We start from the raw sequence: 17408 nt of genomic DNA on the forward strand, positions 1-17408 counted from the left end.
AGTTTAGGCTGGTGTAAGATGGGTTTATTTATTATTTTTTAAATCACCAGGGATGGCTTTTACACGGTTGTAACTCAGCGTCATGGCACCATGGCTATTTACACTTGGAAAACGAACTTCTCCAAGATTGGAGGATCAATATTTAAAAGCAATTACTCAAAGTTTAATCATGCTGAATATCAGTGGTGCCCCCTTGTGCATGTTCTCCATGTCCATGTTAATGGCTCCTCCTGCTAGAGAGAGAGAGGGAGAGAGACACGGAGCTCAGCACAGGGGGGAGCTGTCCGAAAAAAAACACACCAACAACACCCCGAATAAGAAAAACTGCCCTGGGTTGGTGTCCTTTTTCGGTGTAGACGGGTGATTTGACTTGTTTCAGACCAGAGATTTGTGTAAATGTTAAGAACAACAGAATAAGGTTCGAGGGACACGTATTTTTTCTGGGTAAAGTCACCTCGCCAAATGAACTCCGTCAGAGCGAGCAGCAGGAGACCCAGGCGAGTGTCGAGGCCGCGCCCGGTGCAGCCGGAAAGAAACAACGCAGAAAGAGGTGAGACGGGGGCCTTTAATTCAACAACGCTTCAATGTTCTGCCGTGTCGTGTACGGTACTTTATCTCTCTGACCCGACACGGCCACTCCGAAGCCGTACGGCCTGATTAAAAGGGCTTGTGTGCAGAGCGTCGAGGCGCATATTTACAGGCCAGGCCGCGCTTTGTTTGGGCTTCACGAGCCCGAACCCTAAACGGCTAGCTTTTAACACACTCACCACCTTTCCGGGTTTGCTTTAAATCTAGAAACAAGGTGGCAAGGTAAATGTTCATTTATGTCTGGTATAAGTTAACTCTCATGGGTTATAGGTGGAAGGGAGACGTGAGAAGGGGATTTAGACAGGGAAATCTGCGCTGCGTAGCTGTTAGTATCCAGTGTTGAGCTGCCATTGATACAGAGCACTGTTCGTTTACACCAAACATTAACACAGTAGCCGCACACTACACCGTATTTAGTATCTTCAACTGTATTGTGTTTATTCGTTAGCTTTGAATGCAGTAGCTGTGAGGTTAACTGTTTACACACGGCTAGGTAGCACGCTAGCTAATGTAAGTAGCTGCGCACTTGAGCTCACAGCGAGAAAACGGGGGTTAGATAAAGGCTCCCTTTGCTGTTTTGTTGGGGATATGTGCGTAATGGAACATTTATCACATGGATGGTTATTTTTGTAGGGTTGTAGATGCTATGCACAAAGCCATGGGTTCTGCTGGTGGAGGTGCATCTGCGATGATCAATCAGAAACCTTTGTTTCCACGTTTAGCTGGGTTACAGACCCCCCACTGACAGGCTTTCAATTCTTCTTTGAAAAATCCATTGATAAAGTGTTGCTGCATTAGGTTTTCGTGCCCATTAAGCATTTATTATGCTTTATTGAACCATTTTAGACCTGTTGTGATCAGTGCATTTTGACTACCTTAATGTTTACATTTGCAGTTAAAGTCTTTCAATGGCTCAGAGCGTCAGCCTAAGCCATGATTGACTTGAGTGTACAGTGCATTCATATTCTCAAAGTTAATATAATTTTATCCTTTAAACGTAAAAGTACCCAAAATGACCATGTTTTGTTGGACATACATTATAGTAGTACTATGGTATTACCACCTGATACCATATTCATTAGTTAAGGTAGTTGGGCTTTTAGAACGGAGGATTGTGTAATATCTGTGTACTTGCGTTACATGTGTGTGTAATGTTATGTTGTAGATTCTTGTTTGGGTACACAATTTTCTTTTTTAAATCTGTGCATGCTGTTTTTGGTGAAAAGGAAGAGCATCTTCATACTGCTTTGTTTTTAGACCTTTTGGATGTGGACACTGACTAGATGCATATGTAGGCAGACAGAAAGAGTGACCAGAGCCATGCCTGAAGAGATGAGGATCTCATTTTGTGTTGATATTTTGCCCTGATGTACTTTTGTTGCCCTGTTGGACCAGTCAGCTGTGAGTTGCCATACAATTCGTGACCGTTTAGAGTCAAGCTTTAGCTGCTCTTCTCATCTTTCACTTTTGGATGTTGTCTCCAGGTACCAATTGTGCTGTAGGGAAGGACAGACTGTAAGGCTCTCAGGTGATCAGTACACCAGGTATTGACAGGTAGGTAGGTACGTCATTTGTAGCTGAATAAAGAACGGCAGTCGTTGCATCTAGTTTTTGCCGTAGTTTTTATGTGGATAACATAATGGTGTTTACGTTTGCAAAACCAATTGTATGAAGAAGGTTAAAGCATTTAGGATTTTTACTCCTTAAATAGAAATATGTGTCAAGATATGGAAAAGCAAGCTTTCTGGAGTTATGGAAATTCAGAGTTTTGCACTGATGTGTGATGTTCTTATCAACTGACGGGCAGAAGTGTTGTCTGCACTGCTTTACTTTTGGAGAATTTTCTTTTTTGACTGTTTTCCTTGTGAGACTGGGTCCATTTTTGTTCCTGCAGGCACATTTTGCAACCTGCAAACATGGAAATCAGGAGTTTGCGGTGGAACTTGGGGTCTGAGCTTGTGCAGGGCAGGTTGAGATATGTTTTGCTGAATGGATTGTTTTCTTTTTCTTTCTAGATGAGGACATCCCTGCAGATATGGTTGCAGAAGAATCTGGTCCAGGAGCTCAAAACAGTCCATACCAACTCCGTAGAAAGTCCCTGTTGCCTAAAAGAACCGTGTGTCCCACAAAAAACAGTATGGAGGTAAAGATTTTGCGCTGTTTATTTTGCACTTTTGACAGAGAATAGTCCTTCTAAAGTTGTTTTAATCTAAACCGCAGTTTAAAAAGTCAATGTCTGATTTGTGCGATGCAGGGAGCCTCCACTTCAGCCACAGAAAATTTCGGTCACAGAGCTAAACGTGCAAGAGTGTCAGGAAAATCCCAGGACCTGCCAGGTGAGTGAAGACTTGTGGTCTTGATCAATTAGTGCATCATTATGAAAAGTTATGCTTCTTATCAAAGGACTAATGCTATTAATTAAGTGTGCTCTGCAAGCAGTTTGCTTTAGATTCTTTTTCTTGTTGACTTTGTTTCAGCTGCCCCTGCGGAGCAGTATCTCCAAGAGAAGCTTCCGGATGAAGTCGTTCTGAAGATCTTCTCTTACCTGCTGGAGCAGGACCTGTGCCAGGCTGCCTGCGTATGCAAGCGGTTCAGTGAACTTGCAAATGACCCCATTCTTTGGTGAGAATTTACATACTGACAATAGAATGATTTACAGAAGTACATGAATCGCTTTCATTAGGGGTATGGAGGAAAATGTTGTCATGCTGTAAGTGGGATACTAATTATCCAGTAGATTAGGACAACCAGCACATTGTTGCAATGTCCATAAAAAGTTATGTTATGATGATCATGACAGGCAAACTGCACTGATATTGCAAAAAGAATTACAAGAGTGTAATGCTTTAACACTGGACATTAACATGCACAAACATAACAATTGCGTCTTTGGGTTTTTGATAAGTCTTGTTTGCAGGTTACACAATAGAACAACATACACTACCGTTCAAATGTTTGAGGTCTGTAAGATTTTTTAAATGTTTTTGAAAGAAGTCTCATATGATCACCAAGGTTGCATTATTTGATCAAAATTCAGTAACCGTAATATTGTGAAATATTTTTTAAGTTATAATTGTTTTTTATTTAATATATTTTTAAACATAATATAATTCTGTGATGGCAAAGCTGAATCTCGCTCAGCCATTATTCCAATCTTAAGTGTCACATGATGCTTCAGAAATCTTTTTAATATTCTGATGTTTTTTTATTTTATTTTTTTATATAAATCAAAGGATACTTTGATAAATAGAAGGTTTAAAAGAATAGCATTTTTTTTTTTATAGATTTTTTTTTTTTGGGTAACAATGTTAGAGTCTTTACTCTCACTTTTGATTAATTTGATGCATCCTTGCTAAATAAAAGATGACTTTGAAGAAGAAAAAAACAATTGAACAGTTGTGTTTGAGCACAGCACTGACCTGACTGCCATTCAAATATTGAAACTTTACGAAATGCTTATCAGCCACCATAATGTTTTGTATTTGGGGATTGGTTCAGATATTCCATAACGTTATATCTGAGTGATTGTTTTTTCTGTTTGTGCGTTTTACAGGAAAAGATTATACATGGAGGTGTTTGAGTACACACGACCCATGATGCATCCAGAGCCGGGGAAGTTCTACCAGATCAACCCGGAAGAGTATGAGCAACCAAACCCATGGAAAGAGAGCTTTCAGCAGTTGGTATGAGAGCTTGCTTTTTGTTTTCCTTTTTAGGCCAGAATGGATGTGAATGCTTGGATGATTTTGCTATTCTGAGGCATTTTGTTGCCTCAGATGGAGTAATAATGATATTCACTCTTGAAAGTTAATGAAGTGAATACTAAGGCCACATTTACACCTCATGTTAACTGTCCATCTTGGGTAAATCAAAAATTATAAAACAGGTGCTAAAATATGAAGAAGTATTCATTAAATCTTTGCTTTTCTTTTTCCACAGTATAAAGGAGCACATGTAAAGCCTGGTTTTGCAGAACACTTTTATAGTAATCCAGCCAGATACAAAGGCAGAGAGAATATGTTGGTATGGATCGTTGGCTTCAGCTGTGTCTTTTTTTTTTTGGTTCAATAAGCGCAGTTTTAGCATTGTAATGACATGTAGTGTTTTTCTGGTTTGCAGTATTATGACACCATTGAGGATGCACTGGGAGGGGTGCAGGAGGCCCATTTTGATGGCCTGATATTTGTGCATTCTGGCATTTACACAGATGAATGGATCTACATTGAATCCCCCATCACAATGATTGGCGCAGGTAAGTCTGATGAGCCTGTTTTTGTTCCTTTACCTTTAAGTCTTGAAAATAACATCTATCGTTTAACCTTACATCCTTTGACTAAAGTCACTAAACACCCGTTTTCTTTCCTTTCAGCCTCAGGGAAGGTAGCTGACAAGGTTGTCATTGAAAACACTAGAGATTCAACGTTTGTGTTTATGGAGGGATCTGAAGATGCATATGTGGGCTACATGACCATCAGGGTGAGTAACAGTTTTTACAGATTTTTTCCTTTTAGCTCATCTTATTACAGTCGTCACATTCGTAAATCATTGCATGGTGTCTTTTAGATAACAATCTAATTCACCCATGATGCTTATTATCAGAGGTTGCCGCAAATCATGTTTTTGAGTGTTTGAAATATTGCTATTTTTGCCTCAGTTCAACCCTGATGATAAGTCAGCACAGCACCATAATGCTCACCACTGTTTGGAGATTACAGTTAACTGCAGCCCCAACATCGACCACTGCGTTATCCGCAGCACCTGCACAGGTACTTTTCATTTACACTACCATCTGCTTCCCTAGCATAATACACTACCATTCAAAAGCTTGGTATTGGTAAGATTAAAAAAAAAAGTTTAGAAGTTTCTTATGCTCATTAAGGCTGCATTTATTTGATCAAAAATACAGTAAAACAGTAATATTGTGAAAGTATTATAATTTAGTTTTAAATGTATATTTAAATGTAACTTATTTCTGTGAAATCAAAGCTGAATCATCATTCTAGTATGCTAATAAGAAATGTATCAGGGTTTTTCCTGGGTCAAAAATGGTCTTCAGTGGTGTCTGACAGACATGGTCATCCACACACAGTAAAGTACTCTACCTACGTGATCTGTGAGCGCAATACTGACAATACATTTAAAATAAATGCAAAGAAACCGTTTGTAATTTTTGCTTATCTTATTTTGACATCTGATATTATGTATGATCTCTACCTTGATGTTTGTTTCTTTTGATCCTCATTTTTTACAATATTTACTGATAATTGTTTTGGTATAATCATATCAATATTAAAAAGTAGCATAAAAAATTAACAAATAGCCTAATTTTCTACCATATACAATTTTGTAAAATTATCAGCTAGCTAACAACTTTGTTCTGGTCTCACCTAACTCCAGTCTACACTAAATTATATTTCACTACACATTGTCAACATAAATAAGCTGAATGACTGTGGATGATTAAACTAATTCTTACTATCCACTCTTGCTAAATTGGGTAAGCAGACTTGTGTTCTCATCTCAGATGTGTTCTGAGTAAATGAATAAACTGATTCGTTCGTTCAGTGTTGGACGGATCAGTTGTTCTAACCAGTCGCTAAAATGATTCGATTCAAAGGAGTCATTGGTTCGCGAATCGGACATTAGCAGACGCGTTGTGTGCGAATCCCGTCTGTTAGAACATCGCAAAAGATTTGTCAATACAGAATACACTTCATAACAGAATATAATGTTTTCCCGTTTATTGAAACTTATGTTTATGTCAGCTGGTCAGAGAAGAGTCGATGTTTTTTGAGCGCAGTTCACACTCAGCGGGAATTCAAGGAAATAAAATATCCGAATGCGGCACGTGCAACATGGATTCGGTCTTCCGACCTTTTGATTTTGATTAATATGTGAAATATGAGCCAATATGTGAAATATGAGAAGACATCGAAAGAAAGAGAGAGCGGTCGCGCGGGGGAGGAGCTCTGCTCGTTCTCTGTCACTCAGTTAACAGGGCCATATCACAAGTGCAAAAGTCATCTATTCTACACTCATAAATCACAATAACTCATCAAATAAGGCTTTGGCGGGCCAAAAAATTGTCTTGGCGGCCGCCAAAAAAATTTCAATGCAGGAAAAACCCTGTCTATGCTGACATTTCTTATCAATGATGAAACCAGTTGTGCTGCTTAATATTTTTGTGGAAACCGTTAGGCTTTTTTTCATGATGCTTTGAATAGAAAGTTCAAAAGAACAGTTTTTAAAATAGAAATCTAGAAATGTCTTAATGCATCCTTGCTGGACAAAATTTATTAATTTCTTTAAAAAGATAGTACTGACTCCAAAATTTTGAATGGTACTGTACATCCTGTCTTTAATCTGTGTAACTAGGCATCATGGAAGGATGGATGGATGGATGCTTGCATCATATCTAAATGCTTTGTGGCATGATTGTTTTGATCTTCAGTCTAATGTGATTGTTTCATTAAGAGGGAGAAGTCCCTTTTATATGCATTCAATTAATTTGGCAGACTTTCATTTGACTTTGCATTGCATTCAAAGTATACATTTTATCAGTATATATATTCTCTGGGAATTGAAATCATGACCTTGCTGTTTAATAGGACTGGATAAACAAATATAGATTTCTCGATTTTAATGGATTCTCATTTTCAGTGGCGTACCGTGGGGTTTTAGTCAGGGCCTTCACTAACCATCAACACACCCCACGCCGTTGCCATAACACCACACACACACCAATACATACAAAATACAAGCATGCATTGTATGCATTACTGTTACGATCCCCGCTTTCAAAGTGCTCGTTGGGAAGGTCGCAAACAACATAAAAGGACACGCGAGAATAAAAGACTATTTAACTATTTATTGATACCACTGCACTCGCGCGTCACCGTTTAGGCAACTGGTGAAATTAATCAAAATCAACTCGCTGATACAAATACTCTTAAACAAACAAACAAAAACACAGACCAACAAGAACATCAAGAAACACAGAAAAACACAGCTTGTCAGCTAACGTTACCGGCTTGACATCAGGATCATGATCATCTGCAGCGGCCATAGCTTGTTTCACATAGATCACTTACAACCCGCGAACAGTTCAAACGGCTGATGACATCAGCGAGGGGTAGCGCAGACACATCGCTGGGCCTCTGGGGCGTTCTATCACTACACATCAAAATTTGATTGGCTATTGACCCACGTCAGTCAATGTTATGATCCAGTGGAAAATGGCAGCTTCAACTGAAGGCTAGCTATAGTATTAGTGCTGGTCCCTGCTGGTCCACGGAGCTCTGATGCATTTAGATGGTGAAAATACAGCTCAGCCTCACAAAAAATAACCACATTCTTTCTGGAAATATAATTTTAACATACTGAAATAGTCAGTAATTGAATTTAGAGATGTTCAGACACACATTAATTTAATTATGAAAAAATATATATATTTTGGATTTTGACTGGGCCAGCAGAGAAGGCCCTGACAGCCCACCACTGCTCATTTTTATGAAACGATATAGATTCCTAAATCCCAAGAATCTATTAGTCATCCTGTTTTCAGTTGATGAATGAAAGAAAAATTGTAGCGAGCCTCCCATCAAATAAAGCGCAATAATCTTTGTGCTGTTACTATTGATATGAAAGTCTCAGATTTCAAATTACATCTATTTTATTATGAAATTCAAAAACATAAATGCCGTTTTGGCGTTGTGGTGTGCGATCGCTCTGGCGCAGCTCAGCTCAAAAGAAGCAGGAGCGCGGAGCGCACGTGAACTCATCAGCTTTAATACCAGTTACAATGCGAAATAAACATGAACGAGCATCTGAAAGTGTTAAAAGATACAGTACAACTTACCGAAATCCGTATCATGTCACATAGAATAGCTTGAGTGTTTCAACCGCGGAAAGACGTGAGTAAACGGCTTGTAAACAATGTCACATTTGTGTAAAATGTAACGTCACATTTACCTCAGAAAAACCATATCCAGTGTCCATAAACTCGTTAGTCAGCAAGAAAAAATAACTCTAGAAAGGAGCATTTTGCTAAATATATGCACCATATTACATGGGCTATTCATCATCATTTTTAATGTTCTTCAATATTTATGTATGAATTAGGTTTGTGCTGATGGACGATATCATTGCTGATGGAGCCCCACCATCGTGATGCCACGCCCCCCGTTGCGAGTCTTGCGAGTGCGACACACACTAATCCTAGTCTCTTCTATAGTTGACCTAAAAACTTTGCAGGGATTGCTCTGTAAATTAAATTGAGAATATAACTAATGCATATAAGCTATTTTCAATACTGTAGTCTATGCCAGAGACATGACGTGTGTTAGCCAGGCAGGCTACACAAATATTGATCTTAACATTGTTAGCCTCTTGTCTTTTTTACATGTCTTACACTGTACATTTAACTTAAAATATTTAATTTTGTACAAGAAAACAGCCCTTATTAATGAATTATTAGTAGCCTTTTGTAGTGTCTCAGGAGATTGTGCTCATTGTCACATAGCTCTTCTGTGGCTTCTTCACTGAAGCTGGGTTAAGATAAACCCAGACTTAAGCGAATGTCAAATCACTTTTGTCTGGTTAATACTTTTAAAGACAATTTGCCTTGGCCATAATGTCAAATCAAATGAAAGAATGAAGGGGAACAACAAATCAAGAACAAGAAAACGGGAAAAACACTTTACATTTCACTTATAATTAGCACCACAATTAACTTTGTCGTGTAACGCATAGCATAGGCTACAAAATAAATTGTTATTGAAATATTGTAAAGTGGTCATTATGAACTACACAAATAACCGTTTAAAAAAACAATATGCAAAATCAAAATTGAATAGCTCCGTAACAGATTGCGAAAATTGCGTGCAACCTATTGGAAAGTGCGGATGAGTCATTAGTTGGGTTAGTAAAATAACAAAATGATAGCTTTTAAGTAGGAGAAAAAAAATTATGTAAAGAGATAGGCCTTTAGTAAAATAAAAATTGCTTAAAAGTGTACAACTCTTCTTAAGTGGAAGAAAGCTATGCATTTCCCCCTCACGTGCAACTGGAAATTGGCGATGAGTCATTAGTTGTGTTATTAAAATAATGAAATTATAGTTTTTAAGTAGAAAATAATATTTATGTAAAGAGATATAGTAAAATATATCCTTCAACACCCCCTACCCCTCGGCGATATCATCGCCCATCGCGATGTTTTACTGTAAACATCGTCAACTGCTAATTTAGGGGACATCACCCAACCCTAGTATGAATGAATCTGGCAAGTTTTTATGACAGCCACCATTTAAATGTTTATATTTCAAAAAACGAATTGGAGTAGAAACATGATTATGTAATTGTAAAGTTAATATTATAACTGTATTATTATATATATTTTTTAAAAACATCATTGAGTGTAATTTAAGTGTTTGTATACAAATCAGTTCATTTTTACCTTCAATATTATAGTAGGCTACAACTGACTCCCATAGTTTACAGCACTAGTTAAGAAATTTGCTTTCTTTGAGGAAATTTGCCATGTATTATACCTGATATATATCCAAAATAATCTATATTGAATCGAAATCGAATTGAATTGCAAGCTTGTGAATGGAAATTGAATTGTGAAATTTGTGTCAATACCCAGCCCTACTATTTAGTGGCATATTTTAGCAGTTGAAGTACGAGAAATTTAATCAGTGTATTGAGGTCCTTGCTCTGTCTGTCTGCCCAGTGGGATCAGCGGTGTGTGTAAGTGGTCAGGGTGCCGGACCGACCATTAAACACTGCAACATCAGCGATTGTGAAAATGTTGGACTGTACATCACTGATCATGCACAGGTGGGAACCTTTGTTTTCGTTTTCTATTTTGAAGTGCGTTAAATGAACTCTTCAAAATGGAAATTGTCATTATTTACTTATTTCCTCATGTCATAGTAAGATTGTATGCTGTTGGTTTTTTTTCTTTTTCTTTTCACTGTGCTGTTGAACTGTTTTCCATACAATATTATTGGCCTTTCAGTCAATGTCCATAAATGGGGGAAAAAACAGGAAAAATTTATTTAATATGACTTGTGCACTATATTTAGTCTTCTGAAGCCATACGATACATATTTTTGCTTGGACTATTCCTTTCGTCCATAGTTACATAGTGGTTAAAAAGGTTTAGAGTAACTTATCCCAAATTTATTATTTTGCTGTCATGATTTGGCCAAATCTTCTAGTAAAAATGTTGCATTTTGAATATTTGCTTTATTTCGGTGTTGACGCTCTGATTGTAAGTCATAAATTAGCTCATACAGTTGCAGACAAAACTATTGCATGCTTTACTGACAAACCTTTTTTACCTGTGTGCTGTTGTGTTACAGGGTATTTATGAAGATAACGAAATCTCAAACAATGCGCTTGCGGGTATCTGGGTAAAAAACCATGGCAATCCCATCATCAGACGTAATCACATCCACCATGGCAGAGACGTAGGAGTGTTTACCTTTGACCATGGCATGGTAATTAAACCAATTTTTTGTTCAATCAGAGATTTCATCTGTTTTGGGCAGCAGCCAGTGAGCTGATTTCTGTCTCTTTGTCTCCCTCTGCAGGGCTATTTTGAGAGCTGTAATATCCATAGGAACAGGATTGCAGGGTTTGAGGTGAAAGCGTATGCTAACCCGACTGTGGTACGCTGTGAGATACACCACGGTCAAACGGGGGGCATCTATGTTCACGAGAAAGGCAGAGGCCAGTTCATAGAAAACAAAATCTATGCCAATAACTTTGCTGGTGTGTGGATCACCTCCAACAGTGACCCGACTATAAGGTCAGTCTCCCTTGTCCTCACTGTAGTAGTATAAATCAATATTGCTATTTTTAGACGTGAAAATAATTTTGGGTATCTATTGTGCTGAGCTAAACACTCGGCACACTGTCAGTTGATTGATCCGTCTTGTTGATATACCTATAAAATGAGCTGTCTGCTCTTAATCTAGGGGAAATGCCATCTTCAATGGAAACCAAGGAGGCGTTTACATATTTGGTGATGGGAGGGGCCTCATTGAGGGAAATGATATTTATGGAAATGCCCTGGCTGGCATTCAGATCAGAACGAACAGCTGTCCTATAGTAAGGCACAACAAGATCCATGACGGGCAGCATGGAGGAATCTATGTGGTGAGCATACACATGATCTGATTGGCAGAGGTGTAAAGAGTACCTGAAAACCATACCACCAAAAGCAGGTGGTGATTAGTCACATGGTGAATCAAAGCTCAGCTGCTTTTCCACAAGCTGAGAAAGTTAATACTAATATGTTTGGAGAAACATGGTTATTTCAACAAAAATGAATTAAATGTGAAGTTTACATTAAATGTAAGGTTATATCTATTACAGTTATACTTGTATAGCATTTTTAGTCTTTTACTGTTAAAATTGCGATAATTCTTTACGTTATTGATGGTGATATTGCTTCTTTATAGCAGACAAAAACTGCAGCAGAACAAGTTAGGTGCCACGCAAAATGTTACGAGTAATTGCATTACTCATCACAAATATATTGGAGTAAAAAATTTGTAAAAGTTGCTAATATCTTTGATACTCAGTTACACTACAAAGTAGCCAAAAATATATTTAAGTTCAGTTACTAATTCCATTTACTCAAATACTTTACACCACTTCTGCCTGGAATGCATTATGGGCTGTTGACAGAACAAAAAAGTATTGGTCACAGTAACACTGTTTCTATTTGTAGCATGAAAAGGGCCAGGGTGTAATAGAAGAGAATGAGGTGTACAGCAACACCCTGGCTGGAGTGTGGGTGACCACAGGAAGCACGCCAGTGCTCAGACGGAACAGGATACACAGCGGAAAACAGGTATGAAACTTCAAGATTTCTTTCTTTCAAAATTTGCCTTCATTCTTCCCTTTTAATATTGTTTTTTTTCCCCCTCTGAATAGGTTGGGGTGTATTTTTATGACAATGGACATGGTGTACTGGAAGATAATGATATCTACAATCACATGTACTCTGGAGTCCAGATCAGGTATGGAGAAAGTAATTGAATTTAGTATCAGGGGTACAAGTTTACAAGGGTAGGTTTTGAAGAGTCTTGGTGGTAAAATGTCTACTGAATTTGTATTCTGGATACATTTGTGGATGCATTGTACAAAAGTGATGTTTTTTTTTAAACAGAACTGGAAGCAATCCAAAAATCAGAAGAAACAAAATTTGGGGTGGACAAAATGGAGGTATCCTTGTTTACAACTCTGGTAAGTTCTTTATCTACTTCCTCTCTGTTGTAACTATTTGTCTTTTCACTACTTATGAAGCTTGTTTATGATTAAGTCCTTTCCTCTTAGCCATAATGCCGTAAAATGTGAAAACCGTTACAGATCTCATTGTCATATTGGGCTGGACATTTGTAAGAGGTTTCTGCTTGCTGTGTTTGTTTGACATAATTTGTTGGTCTATTCGTAGGGCTGGGTTTCATCGAGGACAATGAGATCTTTGATAATGCCATGGCGGGAGTGTGGATTAAGACGGACAGCAACCCCACGCTGCGCAGGAATAAGATCCATGATGGACGGGATGGGGGTATTTGCATATTCAACGGCGGGAGGGGTAAGAATGGATTGGGTAATGTATTTTTGCTTATGAGCACAGTGAAGGAAATGCTACACCAGCTGAGGGAGACTTAAAGTAGAAAAATGTAACCAGAACAGATTCCTAGACACGCATCAAGAGTTGTCTTGAGCTAAATCACACAATTAGTGATTAATCCCACGATGAAAGCTCTTGTGATTCAAAACTGAGCTTAATCTGTGTCAAAAAATCCACCCAATTAATATAATGGATGTACCATGTTTAATCACTATCATAGAAAATAATAGCAATGTCTTCTTATGCATGTTCAGGGTTGTTGGAAGAGAACGACATCTTCAGGAACGCACAGGCTGGTGTTCTCATCAGCACAAACAGCCATCCGGTGCTGCGGAAGAACCGGATATTTGACGGCTTTGCTGCAGGTCGGTAGAGGGTTTGAGGTCAGAAGTGCGTACATGCTGCCACTGTGGTGGTCTTAAGTCTTATGTAATGGTTATTTTGGTGTAGTAATGTTCAATTGGGAAATAATAAAAAGTGCAATTATAATGATTGTGAGTGAAGTGCATACTGGACATTCTGGAGTTTTTGGAATTGGAATCTGTGTGCAGTTTATGTGTCATGTTTCTATTAATTCGTTCAAACAACACTCTCTCTGACCCCCAATTTAGGCATTGAAATCACAAACCATGCCACAGCGACTCTGGAAGGCAATCAGATATTCAACAACAGATTTGGAGGCTTATTTCTAGCCTCGGGTGTCAATGTTACAATGAAAGGTAAATTAAATCTTAAACTCATAGCTGACTATCTTTCTCACTTGACCTCAATAATAAATGCATGTATGCTAATATAAATCTTTTCCCTAACTTTGTAGATAATAAAATCATGAACAATCAGGATGCCATAGAAAAGGCAGTGAGCAGAGGTCAGTGCCTGTACAAGATTTCCAGTTACACCAGCTACCCCATGCACGATTTCTACAGGTAATCAGAAGGCAGGCAACTTGAAGCAGTCTGCTTTGAAAACCGACAGAATTGGTTGTAGTATTTCACCATATGTTCCGTTCTCTTCTATTAGGTGTCACACCTGTAACACAACAGACCGGAATGCAATTTGTGTGAACTGTATTAAGAAGTGCCACCAAGGGCATGATGTGGAGTTTATACGGCATGATAGGTCAGTGCAATCTATATACACTCTTCAATTTCAAATTACTGTTTTCCAATTCACTGTTACTCTTCAGTGTCACATGATCCTTCAGAAATGATTTTAATATGCTAATTTGCTTAAGACATTTCTTATTATCAATGTTGAAAACAGTTGTGCTGCTTAGTATTTTTGAGATCTATGATAGTTTTCTTTGAATAGAAAGTTTTAAAGAACAGCAATTATTTGAAATAGAAATTGTAACACTATAAATGCATTCACTGTCGCTTTTGATCAATTTAATGAAGTATTAGTTTCTTGTTTAAATCCACAAGAAGAGCTAGTTACTGGTGACTTGCAGAATTACAATTTTTCTGCAACGTTTAGTTAATCTGCTCTAATCCCTTTTATAATCTGTCCCGTGTAGGTTTTTTTGTGACTGTGGCGCGGGTACATTGTCCAATCCTTGCACACTGGCCGGAGAGCCGACCCATGACACGGACACTCTGTATGACTCGGCACCTCCCATAGAATCCAACACGTTACAGCACAACTGAGATCGAGCTCGCCCTTCTTCACAGCACCCTGGTCTTTATCTTACCTGCCTACAAATCCGGAGCGCCTGCCATTTCTGGGCCAGAGAGACCTGGTGTGTGTGGATATCAAAAGACCTCAGATATCAGACTTCGAATTAATCATTTTAAGAGAAACTATCTTTGGAAAGGTGAAATGCAGAACTCTGAAACCGTGTAAAGCTGCCTCAGTACTGGGTGCGGACTCTCTTGTATATTGACAACTGAGAATGCAAGGAGTTCTCTTCACTTCTGCTTGGGAGCGTGATGGATGACTTGGAAGAGTGAAATATTGTGAAGCAATATGTTGACTCAGGATTCTGGAGATTATGGAGGTGGGTGCCACAGTGGTGGTGTTTGGGAAGGGAGTAGACATTATTTGGTCCTTCCAATCGCATAGCCGTACGCCGTGCACCCTGCCCTGTGCAACTTCAGTGCTATGTGGAGATTCAAGACGAGTTCTGCTGCAGTTTATGTACAGATCTGACCGCGACCGGAGCCACAGATCGCGGTTTCTCGGATTAGAGGCAGAGCCGTACCATTATGGCTTCCCCAGCGACTGTTGTTTTTTTTTTTTTTTTTGACAGCAGTTGTGCTGAAATATATGTATGATATAAAAAAATTAACAAACAAAAACAACAAAAAAAACCAATGTGATTAGCACTTGCTTTTTTTTTTTTTTTAAATATGTTAATATGTTATTCTGATCTACAAATATGATTTTAATGCTTTCTCATGTAGTTTTGTATTTTCAGGCAAAAAAAATCTTACTGTATTTGAATGTCTTTTATTTTATTATATATTATTATTATTATTATTGTTATTAATATTTTTGTTAGCACACATTAGGCTTGCTGTAATCATACTCATGTCTCAGCATATAAGTTCTTTCTGTGAAAGAGGAATAACAAAGAAAAGATCAGAAAACTAACACTAAATTGTCCTCCAGCATTTTCATTTTTTCTTTTTAATGAGGTGACTTTTTTTATGCGAGCGATTGATGTGTGGAACCTACGGTCGTGCAGGTTCAGAAACGTTTGCATCACCTTTGTTGCTGCCATTATTAGAAAAGGGTTATTTTTGCCTATTGTATATATCTTTCTCATTCTCAAGTTCCCTTTCTAAATATTTGGAGTTTTAAAGCTCCAAACGGTTTGAAGTGTTAACCAAGGGCCCAAAGAATTCTGAAACGTGTTTGACCGTTAAACTTACAGAGAATGTGAAGAAAAGATTTCTATTAAAAACAATCCCAGAACATTTTCATTCAGTTAATTTTTGTTCATGTGGTCATAGCATCACTGTTAAAAGTGCATCCTGACTTTTAAAAGCATTTTATCGCATTTTTTTGGGCCCATGGCCTGACTTGTGCCTGTTTTAAGTACGATGCCGATTTTGTAAAGCCTTGCTGGAGTTGGTTATATCAGAGACCTCTGGCCTCTTTGAAGCTGAGACAAGTATCTCTACAGCCCCGTTGTCTTTTTGCCCCTCAAACTCCATCTATGTGTAATGTGGTGACTGTGGCTTCTCATGCAGCCTGAATTTTATGCATGTGTACCATAACATCTAGACTTAATATATTGTGAAGTCTTCAATAACCATTATGTAGATGCTAGTATGAATTTTAAAAGGGTTTAATTTCCTAGAAAAGAACAGAAACTGGTCATTTTTAAGAAAATAAACTTTATTAGATCAACTCTGGTTGTGTTTGATTTTGTTGATTCCTAACAATACATTCGACATGTCAAGAGGTTTGCTGTTTTAAACACGGGTTGCACTATTTTGATGACACTGTCTTCCTGTCCATAAAGCCACGAAAACCCCTAACATCTGTCAGTACGGTTGAACAGAATAATATACTGCCTTCAAGAGCTTGTTAAACATGACTATTGCAGTTATTATAATAAAAAACCATCCTGATTGCAGGTGTCGCCTTCCTGTAATATCCTAATGCAGACACTCGACTTGTGCAAATAATGCAAGAAAAGTCCTCTCTGTAGGAGACTTTTATAGCCGCATGCTTTATCTAGTCTGATAAGAATAACTTGTGAATTCATAAACCCTTCGCTTTGCACTATTCTTGGGTAAATATGCACTGCCATTATATGCAAACAGCCAGAAACCTGCTGGACCGCATTGACTTTTAGATATTCTGTGGCATACTGATGCACTCTTGGTTCAAGTATTTGTATTTTTTTACTTCATTCCAACATAATACATAATCTAGAACACTAAAGGTCAATAATCAAGTTCAAAGGTTGTCTGTTGTTTAAATCTATTAAATAGACATGCTTTTAGATTCAAAGCAACAACTCCTCTATTCCTTGGATTGTACTACTCATCAAAAAAGCCTATTATATGCAGGGGATACAATTTTGAGAGAGTACTAAATTAATATTCCACACTTTTAAGTTTGTGTCAAGGTTTGCCTCGATGACAAATTGGCTGCTTTGCATCTAATACTATCCATAAACGTAAAAAAAAAAGTGCTTACATTTTTCAGAGAAACT

At 38.0% G+C, this 17408-nt stretch overlaps 1 protein-coding gene across 1 annotated transcript; it reads left to right on the forward strand.

Moving 5' to 3' along the window:
• Positions 1-236: 236 nt before the first annotated feature.
• Positions 237-15658, forward strand: fbxo11b (F-box protein 11b). The gene is made up of 22 exons (XM_079801379.1): positions 237-550; positions 2604-2731; positions 2843-2924; positions 3066-3210; positions 4142-4271; positions 4528-4611; positions 4708-4840; positions 4958-5064; positions 5243-5354; positions 10322-10428; positions 10956-11093; positions 11187-11404; positions 11574-11754; positions 12332-12454; positions 12538-12623; positions 12773-12849; positions 13058-13201; positions 13495-13605; positions 13852-13959; positions 14058-14166; positions 14261-14359; positions 14757-15658. Exons 1-22 carry the CDS (start codon positions 463-465, stop codon positions 14884-14886), a joined length of 2640 nt encoding a protein of 879 aa, XP_079657505.1. The 5' UTR covers positions 237-462; the 3' UTR covers positions 14887-15658.
• The last annotated feature ends 1750 nt before the right edge of the window (positions 15659-17408 follow it).

This window comes from Gobio gobio (genome assembly GCF_949357685.1).
Source record: "Gobio gobio genome assembly, chromosome: 20".
Lineage (NCBI taxonomy): Eukaryota > Metazoa > Chordata > Actinopteri > Cypriniformes > Gobionidae > Gobio > Gobio gobio.

Excerpts from the sequence above, each read along its gene's own strand:
- fbxo11b (XM_079801379.1), top strand. The coding sequence starts at position 463 with ATGAACTCCGTCAGAGCGAGCAGCAGGAGACCCAGGCGAGTGTCGAGG. Across the intron at positions 11,755-12,331 it reads AGCATGGAGGAATCTATGTG|CATGAAAAGGGCCAGGGTGT; the intron begins GTGAGCATACAC and ends TTCTATTTGTAG. Across the intron at positions 12,455-12,537 it reads GGATACACAGCGGAAAACAG|GTTGGGGTGTATTTTTATGA; the intron begins GTATGAAACTTC and ends CCCTCTGAATAG.